This window comes from Coturnix japonica, chromosome 2 (assembly GCF_054131305.1).
Source record: "Coturnix japonica strain WE chromosome 2, WE-NBRP24, whole genome shotgun sequence".
Classification (NCBI taxonomy): Eukaryota; Metazoa; Chordata; class Aves; order Galliformes; family Phasianidae; genus Coturnix; species Coturnix japonica.
The window spans coordinates 122,336,609-122,353,218 of NC_140664.1; the positions used below are offsets into that span (position 1 = coordinate 122,336,609).

General features: G+C 33.2%; 1 protein-coding gene across 4 annotated transcripts in view; it reads left to right on the forward strand.

The window, feature by feature from the left end:
• The window catches only part of MALRD1 (MAM and LDL receptor class A domain containing 1), a 196,561-nt gene that overhangs the window by 104,960 nt on the left and 74,991 nt on the right, over window positions 1–16,610 (forward strand). For 3 of the 4 annotated variants that reach the window (XM_015853499.3, XM_015853500.3, XM_085538687.1), the window contains exon 28: window positions 11,968–12,148. In XM_015853499.3, coding sequence (XP_015708985.2) covers window positions 11,968–12,148 — 181 coding nt within the window. Of the gene's footprint in view, window positions 1–5,829; window positions 6,340–11,967; window positions 12,149–16,610 lie in introns of those variants that run through there. The other variant, XM_085538688.1, reaches the window with a different exon arrangement.

Genomic DNA, 16,610 nt, shown 5'->3' on the forward strand with positions numbered 1-16,610 from the left:
GTTTTTTCATTGAAGGCCAAAACATTTGGGGGAGGATCTCTACCTTTTTTGATCCTAAGGAAGGAAAAAATGCCTCTGAATTTCCTGTTACTTCTTAGTTTTATGGGTTTTTTTTGTTTGTTTGTTTTTGTCAGGCTGAAAGGTATTAGAAATTCTTTTTCATACACTTGAATTCTGGCTGACACTTCTTTTCAGAACTATGGTCTCTGTGTAATGAAAACAGTTATTACTATGTTGCAACAGGAAAGGTATCTAAGAGATTTCGGTGCTTTATTCACCAAGTAGACAAATTTTGTAAGAAATGGATTAAGACCTGCTGATGAATTCCTGTGCTAGAAGTCAGAAATGCATACCATGCAGCCACTGTAATTATTGCTGTAGCCCCTCTCTGTTGTCGAAATTTTACTTTGTCCAAGGGAGTCTTTCATATGTTTTCTCTTATTCCAAAGTAAGCATCTTCAGGAAGTCTAGTGACTTCCTCTAGAATATCTAGCTTCCTCTAGATAGGTAACTGTATATTTTTTATCTTACTAGGCAGTAAGATATAATTTTTGGTAAGCATTACTGGCTACATTCAGGAATGTTATTGGTTAAATATATGAATTTTGGATATATCAGTAAATATTTTAGATACTTAAAAATTATACTAAAAATGTAAACATTCAGGAATTTTGTGAACTTTTATCCTAAATGTTCCTCAAATAATATGTATAACATAACTTTTTATGTTCTCAAACATATAAGGTGTCTGTCACTGGGGAGAGAAGTTGGGAAAGAAATGGAATCATGCAGAAGTGCTTCAATATAATAGCAAATGTCAGTTATGATAGACTTCAATTTGTAGAGAATAATTTTCATGGCTGCAAATTAAAATTCTAAATCAAATCTCTGATTCCTTGGTATTTTTAAGAAATAATTATCTATGAGATATGTCAGAGATAAGATTTTAGCATTCCTCTTTAAGATGTCCTTCTGCTCAGGATCAGTTCAGTGCAATTTACAGATTTTTAATCTAGCCTTTTCTATATAAAGAGCTTGCTATTTTTCTCACTCTTTCTGTTTTGATTCTCCTGAGCCTGTCCAGTCATCAAATATCCTAGTAGATCTATTCTGTATTTCTACAAGCCCCAAAGCTACAATCAAGTGGAAAAGAACATTCTAATAGGAACAAGAACATTCTGTAAATGTCATGAAGAAAAATGTACAGTTATATGCCAGTGAACATCCCACTCCATCAAGGAGGGGGTGACATCTGACTGGCAGTAATCATTCTCATGTTTCTGAAAAAGTACACTATGATCCTTGTTGATGATTAGTAGGGAATATTTCATGTCAATGTTTGTCCTGAAATCTTGCCCCTTTGAGTAAATGACAAGAAATATTTAGTAAAATCTTTTAATGTTTTTATGAAATTGTACAGAAATTCAGAAGACCATTGCTGGTCTTAAGAATTATTCTCTCTCATCTTATGCTTTTGTTTTATTGCCCCTAAGTATTCTTTTTTAATTATTTTCCCCTCCTCCACCCCCCCCCCCCCAAAAAAAGAAGCTTATTTTTTTTTGTTGTTGTGGACTTTTTTTCCCCAAATCTATAATATTCTTCTCAGCAGAATTCCTGTAAAGTTGGTTTTTTTCTCTTTCTCTTTCTCTTTCTCTTTCTCTTTCTCTTTCTCTTTCTCTTTCTCTTTCTCTTTCTCTTTCTCTTTCTCTTTCTCTTTCTCTTTCTCTTTCTCTTTCTCTTTCTCTTTCTCTTTCTCTTTCTCTTTCTCTTTCTCTTTCTCTTTCTCTTTCTCTTTCTCTTTCTCTTTCTCTTTCTCTTTCTTTTTCTCTTTCTCTTTCTCTTTCTCCTTCTCCTTCTCCTTCTCTTTCTTTCTCTTTTTATGCAGAAACAGTGTTGTATTTGAAGTGAATTGCTAAATTCAAATATTGATCAAAAGACATGAAATCTCTGAAAGCTTTGGTGTTTGGCTGAATTGGCTTTGCATTGAGACTTCCATCTGTGAAGCCAACTGTAATGATAGTACTGAAGCTCTTCATAATTAAATCTTCACATTCTGAAAAGTGAAGTGGAGTTTTGTACTGAACATTAGGTTATCTGGAGGTTATGAACTTGTGAAGGTCAACAGTCAACTTACTTAATTTTTACACTGCAGTCCCTACAGAGTGTGATGACAGTCAGGAAACCCACTCCTGAAGGCTGTCAGAATAGTAATTAATATTAGACAGGATAGAGGAATTTAGGGCTTAAGAATAGCTCTTGAGACGTCAAATCGAAATCCCTGTTACAGGAGGAATGTTTTATACACTTACTGTGTTGTATGCTTCTTACAAAACCACAGTTGACACAGATTTTCTTGTTTTAACAGAAATTTTTGTTCCAGTATGTATCTAAACTTTTGGGATCTATTGCTTTAAGCTCTTACCCTTAAAATATAATAAAATCATTTCTACAGGAGTAATTGTAAAGTTATTATAAAAGCTGCCTAGTCCTAGGTTCTTTCAGCACTCACCATTGAAGACTAAGAGAAAAAAAAAATCAGTCCGACTAGCAAAGCTTCTGCCTGCTCACTGCAAATAAGCAGAAGCTTGAGGCTTGTGGTTGGCTGTACAGAGGTGCTCCACTTCCAGTCAGATCTTAGCATCACTCCCACCACAGGCATGCCTACCCAGGGTGTCACCACTGCTTCCAAAGCTATTGAAGACATGTATTTGGAAAGCAAATTTTATTTCATTCTCAAACCATAAAAGAAAATATTAATTCATTATCTTCTGAGAAAAAAAGAGAATCTAAAATATGGTTCTTAAAGGACAACAACTCCTGAGAGTTATTGAGACTATTTTGAAGATGCTTACATTCACATTCAAGATGTGTTGCTAAAAAATATTGATCAGTTATGTGATTTTGACACTTGCATCTTCAAATATGTTGAGCATATGTTCTTTAGTAGGAAAAATATTTGATTTGAGGTTATCACACATTGGATTTTATTTATTTATTTATTATGATTTTGATTCATATGTCTCTTAGTGTCTAGATTCTGGATTTTAGATAGTCACCTTAAGTACAGGTCTGAGACCTTCACTTTGTTTATCATCTTTACTCTGGCACTATAGTTTTTTTTGTAACTGTTGTCCAAAGCAATTCTGGAGTTTCTGTAATGTTTTCCATGTAAGCTTTGTATTTCCAGAGAAGCAAAGCTGCCTCAATGCTAAGATGGGAACAAAGTCAAAAAACCTTGATTAAAACAAAGGGGTGGCAAGGTTTCTGATAAAACAAAAATAAATTGCTCAAAATGCTGATGGTCTTATGAAAGGGCTTTAATGAATATTGTTACTCAGTCTTTGCAGAATAAGACTGAGGAAAAAAAAAACAAAACAAACAACAAAAATAAGCATATCCTTTAAATTACCTAAGAAAGAAAAGTTAGATTAAATGAGGGAATAAAGAAGATTTTGCACATGAAGGTAAAGGAGGACTGGGGTAAGACAGGAGGAGCTATTTTGTTAATCTGAATTGATAAAGATATCACACAAAATGAAGATGCGTTTTAACAGCTCAAGCACACAGGTATATCAGATGACAACTCTACGAGGGGCATCTACAGAGATGCAAACAAATAACAACAACTAAAACACAGAACAGTGTGAGTTATAAATGATAGTTTACTATAATGAAATCTAACAGATTTAATAGTTGTGACAGGATGGATCAAATGTTATAAATATGATACTGATGGAAATTTTCAAAGACAACCAATACATTATTCTTTCGTTCCCTTAGAATTCCAAAATATGATGTTTATAGCTATATCTTAATCTTTGCTAATGAGCAACTTATTTCTCCTTTTAAGGCTTCCTTACTTGAAACAAATGTCTATCTTCAGATGAATAGCCAGTCACTCTCCATAATCGTTTTTGAAACTCACTTTTCTCAACTAAGCACGTACAGCAATTGAGTACCAAGAATCTTGCCACTTGCTTCCTGGAAATACTGTGAGTTTGAACATTCACAACAGGAGGAGCAGATAATGCTTTCTGATACTCCAAAGAAATTCACTATGAGATTCCTGAATTCTTAAACTGGTGCATTAAAGATAAATAAATTTCATCATTGGTATAAGTCCTATCAAAACTGTTCATTAGAATGCATATTCACTTATTATCATAATGTTAATTTTGGAAATGAAAATTTTGGAGAAGATATTTGAGAGAGTGAAAATTATCTTAATGTCTTGCACAATGGAGAAAATGAAAGGGATGGATGGATAGACTTTGTCATTAACTCTTATTATGGAAGCCTGCACAGACTAATACATGCAGACTGCCTAATAAAAGGCTTGAAGGCTGAAATATCAGTGTTTCATCTTACTGTTTTCTTCCTTTCTACAATACACTGTGAAAATGCAATTATATGACTTTGTAAGTTATCCATAACAGTGAAGCCAATTTTTCATGCATAGTAATGTATTAATGCAGTATAAATTTTGCTTGGATCAAATGATGTCTTAAAGATGTTATTTGATCAGTTTGATGTTTCTTTTTCAACAGTTTTTACAGAATGCAGATTCATACTAAATAGTATTTCTAGTTCTTGTCAAAACATAACTCTGAAAAACTGGAGAAAAACTTGATCCCACTGAGTTCTTTTCAGTGCTAAGAATTATAAATCTCCATTGAAGTTACTAGAGTAAAACTTACTCTGTTTCATTATTTCAGTTTTCTTATTTCTGAGGCATTAACCTAAATGGTTAAGTTCTGTTATCTGTTGGTGTGCTGTTTTTTGTTGTTATTTTTTGTATAAATTTTTGTGAGCTACCTCTGTTGTCTGAAATCTTAACCAAAGTCTCTTCATGTTTATTTAATGAGAGATGACCTTTCAAAGCAGTAGGTAAAGGAAGAATATATAATATATACACGTAGCCTTTTTTTTTTTTTTTTTTAAAGTTTTATAACACATACAGATCTTTACTTGCTTTCTTTGCATGTGCAAAAATGTGGTTTGATAAAGCTGATGTGACATTGTATCTAGTGGTGCTGTGAAGTGCCGCTGAACTGTTTGTACTGAGCTGTTATCAGCACAGTGATGGACAGTGTGCTAGAAGACACTCATGCTCATTCAAAATACATCTGTACGGCTCTGTCTTCTGCACTCAGCTTTATTCATGTCAACAGCTTTTTGAAAATCTCTTTCTGTTTTCTTATCTTGATCAGTTTTCCATACAAAACTATTTTTATTTGATTTTTTTTTTTTTCAAATTGGGCTTCTCAGGCTTTTCGTATAATGTAAGAAACCAGCCGGAAGCTCCCCCAGGCCATCTGATCACAACCTCAGCAGGAGCGTTCGGAATACATAGTATTTTCTTTTGAGTCATTCTCAAGCTTTGTCCATTATTTCCAACACTGAAAAGTCCAGATATTAGATAGTTCTGTCAGGCTTCTACTGCCACTGAGTCAGGCAGGAAACACTTATTCCTGTGACTCAGAGGCATCATACAAGTCAGGGAAATATATATAAATCAAATTATAAGCATTTCTTGTTCTTCTAATGGAGAAAAAAAAAATAGGTAAAGCTCCAGAGTTGTTGCTATTTTTTGTAATTACTATTATTATTTATTTTTCAAATAATCTAAGCATTATTCTTTTAGGATTTTGAATTTTAGGAGAAAGTAAATGAAAAAATATGATAAGCACTTTGAAAATGACTTTAGGTGTTACATACAATCACTTTTTTTTTTTTTTTTTTATAAGGTAAGAGATTCAGTTAGAAACTATCATTCTCTTTTATTATAATTTAGCATGTTTTGCTTTGTTTTTTATTTTTTTTTTTCAGGCTATGTACAAGGTATTTGCTGCCCAGATCTACAAGAAAGAAGCTCAAAACCTTCTCAATATAGGCCTCACTCTATATCTTTTAAAACTAAATAAGTAGATAGATGTTTCTAAAAACAATCAGCAAATATATTAATTGTTCTGTGATTTAGAGAGCTACAGCTTCATAGAAAAGCCCTTTAAAATATGAACAAATGACGAAAAGCTGTGATTCCTCTTGTTATATCTCACACTCATTGATGCTCTTTGGACTTAAACATAAAAGTGAAGGAAAGTTCTCTGTTCCTTATTGAATTAAAGAAGGAAGGAGAGAAACAGCAAATCTCATTGTGGGATTCTGTCTTTAAACTGCTTGGTCAGACATTGAAATGATTTAATGATGACATTACACTAAGAAAATAAAACTGCATTAACGGCATGCATATTAGTTAACTTTATTTGCACATCATGAAAATAGAATGGATTCTGAAGTAACAAGACATACTCTGGAAAATAAATTCTCCTGAACTACCATTGTGAAACAGAGGTATTAGATGTATTAAAATGCACATAAAAGCTGATGAATGATGAGTGGTTGTAAAATTTATATCATTTTTTTCTAATATGTTTTATTGCTTTTTATAACACATGTTCTGTTTAAGAAAAAAAAAATTGTATGGTAACAGGCAGGAAGATGCTATTTTCAAAGGGATAGAAAAGAAGAGCTTTGTTGTAAATGTTTAAAATAATTTAAAAACAGTCTTGATAGTCTAAATTGTGCTGCAGAAAGATATCAAAAAGCCTTTTGATACCATCAATCTTGAATTTATTTATGTGCTATTAATAATACACAGTTAATGTTTTTTTTATGAATCATTTGAAAATATTTTCTCTCTGACTAAAAAAGGCCTTAAGTATATTTGGGTTGGGGAATCCAGAAATATTTAACAAATGTTTTTATTGCCTCCATCCATTTGGTAGGCTCGGATTCATTTCCTGTGGCTCTGCTGAAAGACATATCAGATGCAAATGAGACAAGGAAGGATTTTGAACTCCTCTTAGCTCATAACATGAATAGGAGAGGTGCAGCTCAGGATCAAAACCTATTTTTTGTTTCTATTTCACTGAAGAAGTAACTATGGCAGAACCTTGGTATTCATGCTGGAATTATTATTGTATTCCTCTGATGGAGAGTGTGTTCATAAGAGCTTTCTCTGCAATATCTTGTAAGGGTGAATTACAAGCTTCTATTGCATACTCTCAATTCAGTTTCTAATATTGTTCTGACTGCACTAGAAATGGAGCCTTAAAAATAATTATGGTCTCTGATGCATATGGAAAATGTAAAAGCCAGACACAAAATAAAAGGATTTCTAAGACATAAAGAAATTCTTCCCTCTCCTTCATTCTTAGTATCCCCAGGTGAATTCAGAAGAATATTGAGCCTAAGATACTCTTCTCCCCTTGAAGTGCTCAGAACTGAGGTTTTAAGCACTTAGATTGTTCTTCAGACAAAGACAAGCATAGAGAAAATTCTGATTTCAAAGGTAAAGCAATTGCAAAGAAACAGTTCCTTTCAGACTATGAGAAGCTGAGTAAAAAATTTTCTGCATGTGAATAAGAATTAGCCAATATTGCAAGGCATGAAATTGTACAGATCTAAACAGTTTATGATTGTCTTAGACCATAACTCTCCCACTCTCTGAGAGCTTTTTTGTCATTCAGTATGATTGGTTTGTGGAAGACACAGAGTCACTGCTGCAAGTCAATGGAAAAGTTCTTGTAAATGTTATGCTTTCACTAAGGGTGACTTATCACCTCAGCTTGACCTTACACTGTGTCCGACCCATAGAGGGCAGTGACATGCAATTAATAACAGCTTTCAGAGAGTGAAACCAAGACATCCTCTTCACACATAGTTTTACTAGTCTCAGCATGAGTTTTAGGGAAGGAAAATATCAAAGAAACGGTTTACTAAGATCAGGGAAAAAAAAAAAATCTAGTTGTTATGTGTTAGTGGTGACGAGATATTGTTAAGTTTTTGCTGTCAATTGAGATACCTTGCTAAAAAGTGGAGTTTGCACAAGTTTTTAGAGAAAGTATATTTTGCTTGTGCATTTTACGTCAGTGAGCTCTGAAAAACTTTGTTTTTCTCCTTGGAATAGTTTCATATATGTAATAGTCAAACTTACGATTTGGTCTCTTGGCTCAGAATTCAACTTAGCTTTCTGTTTGAGAAGACAGGAGATTTTCATCATATATACTGGCTTCTGGATGCAATTTTTTATATTCCTCTGAAACACTTTTTTATTTTTATTTATTATTATTTTTTAACTGAGATTGGTAGGATGGTCTTTATGCAAGAATCTCTTTTCCGCGTTTAACTGAAGTAGAAATGATGACAAGAGTATGTAAATGGAAAAGTAGATGCTGACTAGGTTTTAGAATTGAAAAGGAGAAGTTAATAGAAGTTAGAGTGTGAGGTGAACAAAACTGAACTGGAAAGGAGTACAAGGAGAATGTCTTGTGGTGTGAGGATAATGTGTGTTAGTAATGTGATTCCTAGCATATGATGCTTACAGGACTAAATCAGAGATGTGAATACGAGGAAGCAAGACAGATCACAGTGTTCGGGTTTTATAATTTCCACTAATTTTGCTTGTTTGTTTAGGACCACATGCAGTTAGACTCTTCCAGGGTAAATAGGAAAATAAGATTTTTACCCTGATTAATAGCCAACATAATCAACCCCCATATGTGTGGTCCAGCTCCAGAATTCTAATCAACTTTTATCAGTCTGGTGGAGCACAGACTTAGAAAGGGTTGACAACCCTGTTAGAAAAGCTATCTAGGCACTCTACCAGTCAGTAGAACAGCCTCATCAAATCACAGGGAAAGGTGATTCTGTGGCCTCCAGTCTCCTCTGTTCTGAGACACATTTCTTCTTATTGTCACATATCTCTTTTATATGAATACATGTGTATTAGAATTGGAAAAGGTCATAGGTTTTCTGCATGCAATGCGAAGGTCAAAGCACAGTCATTTCCCCCCACCTCCAGGCAATATAAGTGTTTATGAAGCATACACATTCCAAAGATATGAAAGAAATGCCTAAGTGCCAGACAGATTAAATGAATGCAGAAAAAACAAAACAAAACAATAATTCATGAAATGGAACCTGCAAATCTTATAAGCTGTGATCCTCTCATGCCAAGCGTATATCCAGAAAAGCGTACATCTCACATCCCTTAGCCAAGCCAGCTCCACTGTCTGGGACGGGGGAGGGGAGGGCCAAGTGTCCTGCCTGTCTCCCTTTCATACCTCTTTGTGGTTGTTTCATGCAGACAATGTACTTGTACTATTGAAAGAGACCGATTTATTTTATTTTTATTTTTTTTTAAATTGGTTGGAAATAGAATGTTAAGGTATTAACAGGTTGACTGCTGTTCTTCCCCCACCATCCAAATATTTCTAAGGTATGTTTCCCAATAAGAAAATATGTACTTAAATATGAATATGTATGTATCCATATAAAAAAAGATGTATTTTGTGGAGTCCAGATTTGAACAGCCTTCATGCAATTTTACAGGAGATAGGCTTTCTTTTCATTTTGCTATGTAGAGCTGAACAAGTGCAAAGTCACCCTATGCTGCTTTCTGAAATGCTTCTGTCGTGTAGGGACTGCTGCTGCTGATGAGCCCAGTCAGAAAAAAAAATAGCTTTCCCTTCTATTCCTTGTTATCATTCCTATACTCAGGACTTTGTGAGATGTGAGGACATGCTTACTTTTTTTTTTTTTTTAAATTAAATTAAATTAAAATTAAATTTCTTTCTAGCAAACTATTTTCTACATATTTCAGTGTCTCTTGGGTGGGGGATTGGGAAGAAGTAATGCTCTCATTCTTGCAACTGCAGAAAGACTTGATAATTCATGCTTATGACATCATTGCTAACAACTGAGGATGAGATTACAGTTAACTGTGCTCCCTTTTACATTTTCAGACCTTATACAAACATTTACCTCTGTACATTGCAAGTTCCACTGATTTCCACACAACCGAAATGAACTGCAGTTTTAGTTATACATTTTGGTATTATTGTTGTGATATATGCAAGTTATGAATGTTTATTTAAATACATAAATTGAAAGGAATTCCCTTATTAAGATTCCTATGTTCACTGCTAATAAACAGTACTGGGCTACTTTTGTAAAATTAATGAGTTATGTCCTATAGATAACGTCTAGGGATTTTTTCTATTCCAAAGAAGTCCTCTGTGGCAGACAGAAGAGGTTCCAAAAACAACAAATTAATTTAATGTTGAAAACTTCTCTTTTAAGTTTTGCTTTATTCTCCATGTCAGAGACATTAAAGCCAAATGTATCTCATCATAACTATGTGCTTTATTCATGTCATGAGTAGACAGAAGATGTTTCCAGACTGAACAAATTATCCTAAGAATATGTATCACTCTTATGGAGATCGTTTAAAAAGACTATAAACAAGGGAATAGATATTTAGGGGTTACTAAAATAATTAAATTATTAACACAGATTTGATGAACAAGAAAAGCAAAAGTAGTTAGATTTAAAAAAAAAAAAAGTTTTATAACTGCTAAAATCAACTTCAATTACAGCATTTGCTCTTTTTGAGCTCTTTGTTATTACAGATTCTTCTGCACTATGTTTTAAAATTGAAATTTAAGTGTATTTTTTAGAAAGATTTTCATATTCATTCTGGTTTCATCTCCCCTATGTTGTATTGATTATTGGCCTGAAAGGGAGCTGGCATAACCTATTGAAAAAAATGGATCTCAGATGTGATAGCACATGATGATCAGGAGTCTCACTGTGAGAAATATGCTGTTAAAATCACAACCAATTGTCATCAACCATCTGTGGAATAAGTGGCACAAAGCACCTATTATGTTATTTTCTCTTTATTTGAATGTGTCATTGACTTTAAACCAATGAGACATCACCAATGAGCAAGACCTAAAACTGCCTCCTAAATTGCTTGTGCAAACTCTCCTTGAGAGTTACAGAGAGATACTATGGCTACTAGTATAACACCATTAGGTGGACACCAGTGGATCTGTTCAACTGAATATCTGTGGACTTCAGATAGTTGTGGAGACTCTTTATTATGTTTTTAGTTAGATATCTAGTGAACAATAAAAAATGCATTTTAATTAAATAATTGCATAAATTTATTAATGAAGATTTTCAAAACCAGCATTGTAAAGCCACACCTCAGTAACTCTGTTTTATGGTAGATCTGAAGACTTCAAAAGAAATCGACAATTATATGAACTTTCTGATTCAGAAACAGCTAGTGTAATATTTTTGTGCAGATGTGACTGCACTTTCTTATTCAACTTGCAATAACAGAAACAACCAACTTTATTTTCTCATCAAAAATATCTATAAGACAGTCTTATTAACATAAATCTGATCAAACAATTTCACTATGTATAAAGAAATTTGAGGTTTTGGTTCTCTGGCTTTTCAACTGTTTTAACTATTTTCCATAGATGATGCTTATTCATGTACTGCTTTCTTAGAGTCTTTATTAGCATGTTGTTTGCTGCTGACTTGCCAGTTAGGTAGTATGATTGAATATATAAGGAAAAGCTCTTAAATATATTAACACATTTGAAAGTCAAAATACTTCTTAATTAACTTCAGAAAAACTATACTAAAGAGGAATATTTTATATTTGTTTCTTCCCTTAAAAAAACATTATCTCAATCATTAAACTGTTCTTCTTATCTGATACCATAATAAAATAAAAAATAAAAAATAAAAAAGTAACCTTACATCCAGTAATGTTTTCTAAACACAAAGAATTTCACTAAATGCAAATATGCGAAAAATGAACTGTTTTGGAATTCAATCATGCACACAGTAATTTTTATACTGAGACTTGATCTCTTTCATAGTTTCATAGTTTCATAGTTTCATGCTTTTGTTGATGTTTATCTGACTTTTTGCATTAATCATCCAGTTTTGTTTATTTTCTTCCTACTATCCAGTCAAAGTACACTTATCATTTCTTGGCAAAACTGAACAGGCATGTTCTTGTCTTTTCTCTATTTTTGTACAAAAATTGGTATTTGATAATCCATACATCTTTCTGTTTACACTTTATTCAAACTTCAGACTGACGACGGAATTATCAAAATATGGAGTGATTCAGGAAGTGTTAGTGAAGAATGGAGAAAAGTCGAGTTACATCTGGGGAAGCTGAGAAATTTTGAAGTTATCTTTGAAGGTATCCGTACCAGAGACCTAGGAGGAGGAGCAGCACTAGATGACATAGAGTTCAACAACTGCTCTACAGGTAAGTACAAGATGGAAATTTCTAGAGGGATGCTAAAAGGAGGTGCACGGTGTTCTTTCTTGTTTTTAAATATCTGATTATTTTACTGATTTTCTTGTAGTGCCTCTATCCTAAACTTCAGTTAGGAATATGCTGTTTTCACTTATATAACTTTAATAGTATTCTATTCATATGGAAAGTATTGCATTAGTATGTAATTCTCACACTAAGTTATTGCAGATAAATCCAATAAATATCTGAATTTGTGTTTTCTTACTTGGTTTTAAGTACTTTTGTTTGTATTAGTTGATTGCTAAGCTGTTAAGTCTGTTTTTGTACACAATAGTGTCATAGAAACAATGTCAGATTATGTTAACTGACTTGTGATCTCCACATTTTATTGCAAAATCTCTTTTTCTAAAAACAAGTTGAAACTACAAATAAGCCCCTGTCAGTATTACTTTTCTTATTGCATTTCAAACGTTAGGGGCAGCAAAGTAAACATAAGCTGTAACTCACAAGGTATTCATCCTAGTGAATTGATCTCCTTGTGGACGTGGTCTAAAGTAGAGACACAGTTTGACTTTAACATGTTAATAAATAAACAAGAAAAAAACAAAAGCTGTTTGGATTGTGGCTTCCATAAGGAAGAATGTGGTCTCTGTTCTGTGAGAATAAAAGTGGATTGGTTGAGTAAGAAAATAATTGCTGAGATCATATATATATATATATATTATGAGTTTGGGGGATGTTATTTAGGCTAACTGAATCTTCTGCCATGGTCTGGATGATAATGCTTTGGTTGGAGGATAGAAGTACAATTCTGAAGACCCTATTTCTGTCTAATTTAATCTGAAAAAAACAATATGCACTTTATCTATTTAGAAACTGTTTTGCACTGTAAACCAAAACGTGGGTCCTGCTACAAAACTGAACTTAAAATTCGAAGACCAATTTACCCATTAAAGCATATTTTGGCCTATGAATGTTGTGATTCCATTGTGCTTTTTCAAAATGTCACATTGCCTCCAGTTCTGGGCATGTAATCATTCTCCAAAGGGCATAATGAAACAGTTAGGGCTGCCCTAGCAGAAGATGGGAGATCAACAGGACGATGTTGATCTCTCTTGAAGTTTGTTGACAAATTATGCTCAGATATATTATTTCATAACGTGGGATCTAGTTAAACTCCATCCCAAGGATTCTATCCCACTTAGGGACTATAATAAATTAGCCATTTCAAAGTCATTTTCATGAATATATTCAGCAAATAAAAATAACAAGATTTATTTTTTAAGGAACAAGAAAACTCCCCATTAGATTTATAAATTAAGTCCCCATTAAAGTTCACATTCTTTTGTAAAATGTAAAAATACTTCTGCTTCATCTTAATTACATATATTTTATGATAATCTGAAAACAGTTGTTACTGGATATATTCCACATAGTTGTCATTGAGCTAAAAAAATTGTTTGAGAAGGGAGTTGGAAAGGTGTCATATAAAGGATCTTAAAGCTCTCAAACAGTAAAGATTGCTTTAATCTGTGAACGCTATAAGTCTGAATATTAATCATGCATTATAACCAGTGCTGCATTAATATACCCTGACAGAGAACCAGTTGAGAAAGTAATGTCTGTTTGTTACAATATGTAATGTTTTGTTTTATAGCGTTGTTTTAGCAAGAACCTGTTAAAAAAAGCAGTTGCACTTTGTGCGATGATGAGTTTTACATACTTACAGTTTTGGTTTGTAATATACCATATATTTCGCAGAAATTTAACGTTTATGAAGCTGGATGATTTAGAGGAAGCCTTTCTCATACGAGTTTAAAATGCATGGTTGGAATTCAAATTACAACACAAAAACATTTTACTAGAGATTGGTTTAGTAAAGACAGAATCCAAGGACAGTAATCCTTCATAGATAGATTTGTCATTTGCATGTTGTATGTTTTTATACTGCAGTAAAATACAATCTTTATATGATGAGGAAGTGCTCACTTAACTTCAGTAGCATATGCCATGTACTGTATGGTTTTCATTAAAATTTAGGTTCATTCCTATTGGAATGTTTTTATGCTTATGTTTCTGTTCTTCAGCAGAATAGGTACTCTGTCAGATATTTGCTTTTTAACTGCATGTTATTGCATATGTGCACGTGTCTGACAACAGAACAAAATAAGCAAGCAAAGAAGCAACCCACACCCTTCGAGTTTTCTGTCCCTACAGCGTCTGCAGTGTAATCAAGGTTCAAATCAAAGTCAAGAGGGAATCATTGTGTTGTTTTTAGTGCCTTTCACACCAGCTTTTGTAGGATCTTTTTTTCCTTTTATTCCACAGAAGGGATCCTTTTGCTTAATTTTCTCAAGACTTTTGGCATACTGACTTTCCACTTGACATGGTCAAATGAAGGATCCTGATCTGACCTTTTTCATTCTTGTTATTGATTCTTTGTATATTTTTGCCATTTTCTTGAAAATTTCCCATCAGACCCAAGCTTGGCATGTACAGGACAGAGTAAATATGTTGTGTCTAAATTGTTGGGGCTCTTTGCAGCACAGGGTTCATTTTTTTTTTTTTTTTATTGTGATAGCTATAACAAAGCTAAAAAATAGCAAGCACAATCTTGGTATGGCCAAAATCTAGGAGAGAAGGGTAATATGCAGAACAGAAAGGGTTGGGGGCTTATTCTCAACAAAAGGACTTCATTTACAGCACTGGTTCATGTGCCACATTTGTAGTTGCAGCATTTTCGACCTAGCAATGGGCAGGACCACATCTGTATTTTCCACTGAGACTTTTTAGGCCAAGCAAAATTCTCCTACATTGTTATAGATATTCTAGCTGCAGTAATTACATAAACAGAGGAGTAGACCATGCAGAGAAGAAAAAAATATATAATTTTTAAAAAAGCATGAAAAACAGATTTAAAAAAAAAAAAAAAAATTGCAAGAAATGGAAATAAGAAAGCCTGAAGTGCACGGGAAAAGAAAGATGAATGTTTAGCTGCTTCCCAGCATGCAGCTTGTAGTGGTGGGGAAGACTTTCAGAACTGCTCTGGACCTCTGAGGTGTTTGGAGATAGTGTTTTACTTCTTACAGGTTGCCAAAGTGTATTCCTGGTTCACATTTTATAGTCAACACAAAAAAATAACTGCCTCCTTGCAGAAAGAAAGTACTTTAGCGGAGCAGGCTGTGTGAATACAAGACCTGCTTTATGGAATATGTTAATACTTAATAGTAGTTATAGCAGTGTTTAATAAATCCAAAGGCTCATTTTGCTGTGCTTGTTTGTCTTCAGCTTGCTTTCATACAGTGTGCTCTAGAAAGCCATACAACTCATAAAGGAATCTGCAAGAAGGTGGGTTAGCTCTGCAGACTTCCTTGCATTTTAACTACATAAGTGTATGGTATATTACTTATGATATGTGAGCATTTTCAACTGATAAAAGAGAAACTTTTCATTTTATTTCCCTTTAAAAGTTAATTAGGTAAAAGCTTCTTTACTACCAGAATAATACTGATAACTTTCTTATGATTCAAGCTGCAGGGGCCCTATTCTGCAAGGTGCATTTCTCTCATTTCTCCTTGATTTCTATAGAAAACAAGGTTAAGAATCAAAGAATTGCCAGAGATTTGTTAATACTAATATAATTATTTATTATTTAATTAAGTTCTGGAACAGTAATTCCTTTTACAACTTTAAAGCTCAGAGTCATCATCTCTTATGCTTTTAATAACTGACTGATCATGACTGGTTATTTGCAGGCTAAGAAAACAGTAATTTTTTTAATGTTTAAAAAAAAAAAAATAGAAAAATACCTCTTAGTGTTCTGAGTGTTCTACAGAATTACCTTCACATATAATTTTGGTTTTGAATCTTCTGATACTCGTGACAACTTCAAAAACTTGTGCTGAAAATGAGCTGTGATCTTCCTGCTTACCTTAAAGAGCACTTTAAACATTTTGATTTGCTCTTCCCCATGATGATTTGCTGTCACAAAACAGGGAATCAAACAGTCAACTCATCAGACAAGCTGTTGCTAGATTTTATACATACATTTTTATTTTAAAACATATGCTTCAGATGCATAACACAGAATATAAGAATGGATATATACCTTACTCATTCATTCTATATCTAGTTATTTTGGTATTACAGGGCAGTACTTGAAAAACAAGGAAGGAAAAATAAATAAAAATAAGTGAAGAAATAACTCTAAATTCAGAAGAAACAAAAATGTCTTCACTGATCTCAGTGAGCTGCCTGATTGGAATCACACTTTACAAGCTTTTCTCTCCTTGTTAAAGCAAAACAAGGCAGACATTAAATCATAATTAGTGTTAAAAATACATTTTGTTGTTGTTGTTGTTTTAAAGGAAACAAAATCAAATATCATGGCGTTCTTATTCATAAGAAATAGATATAACAAATTGAGCAGAGTAGGAATTTTCTTAAATATTTAAAGAGGCATGCTTTGCCT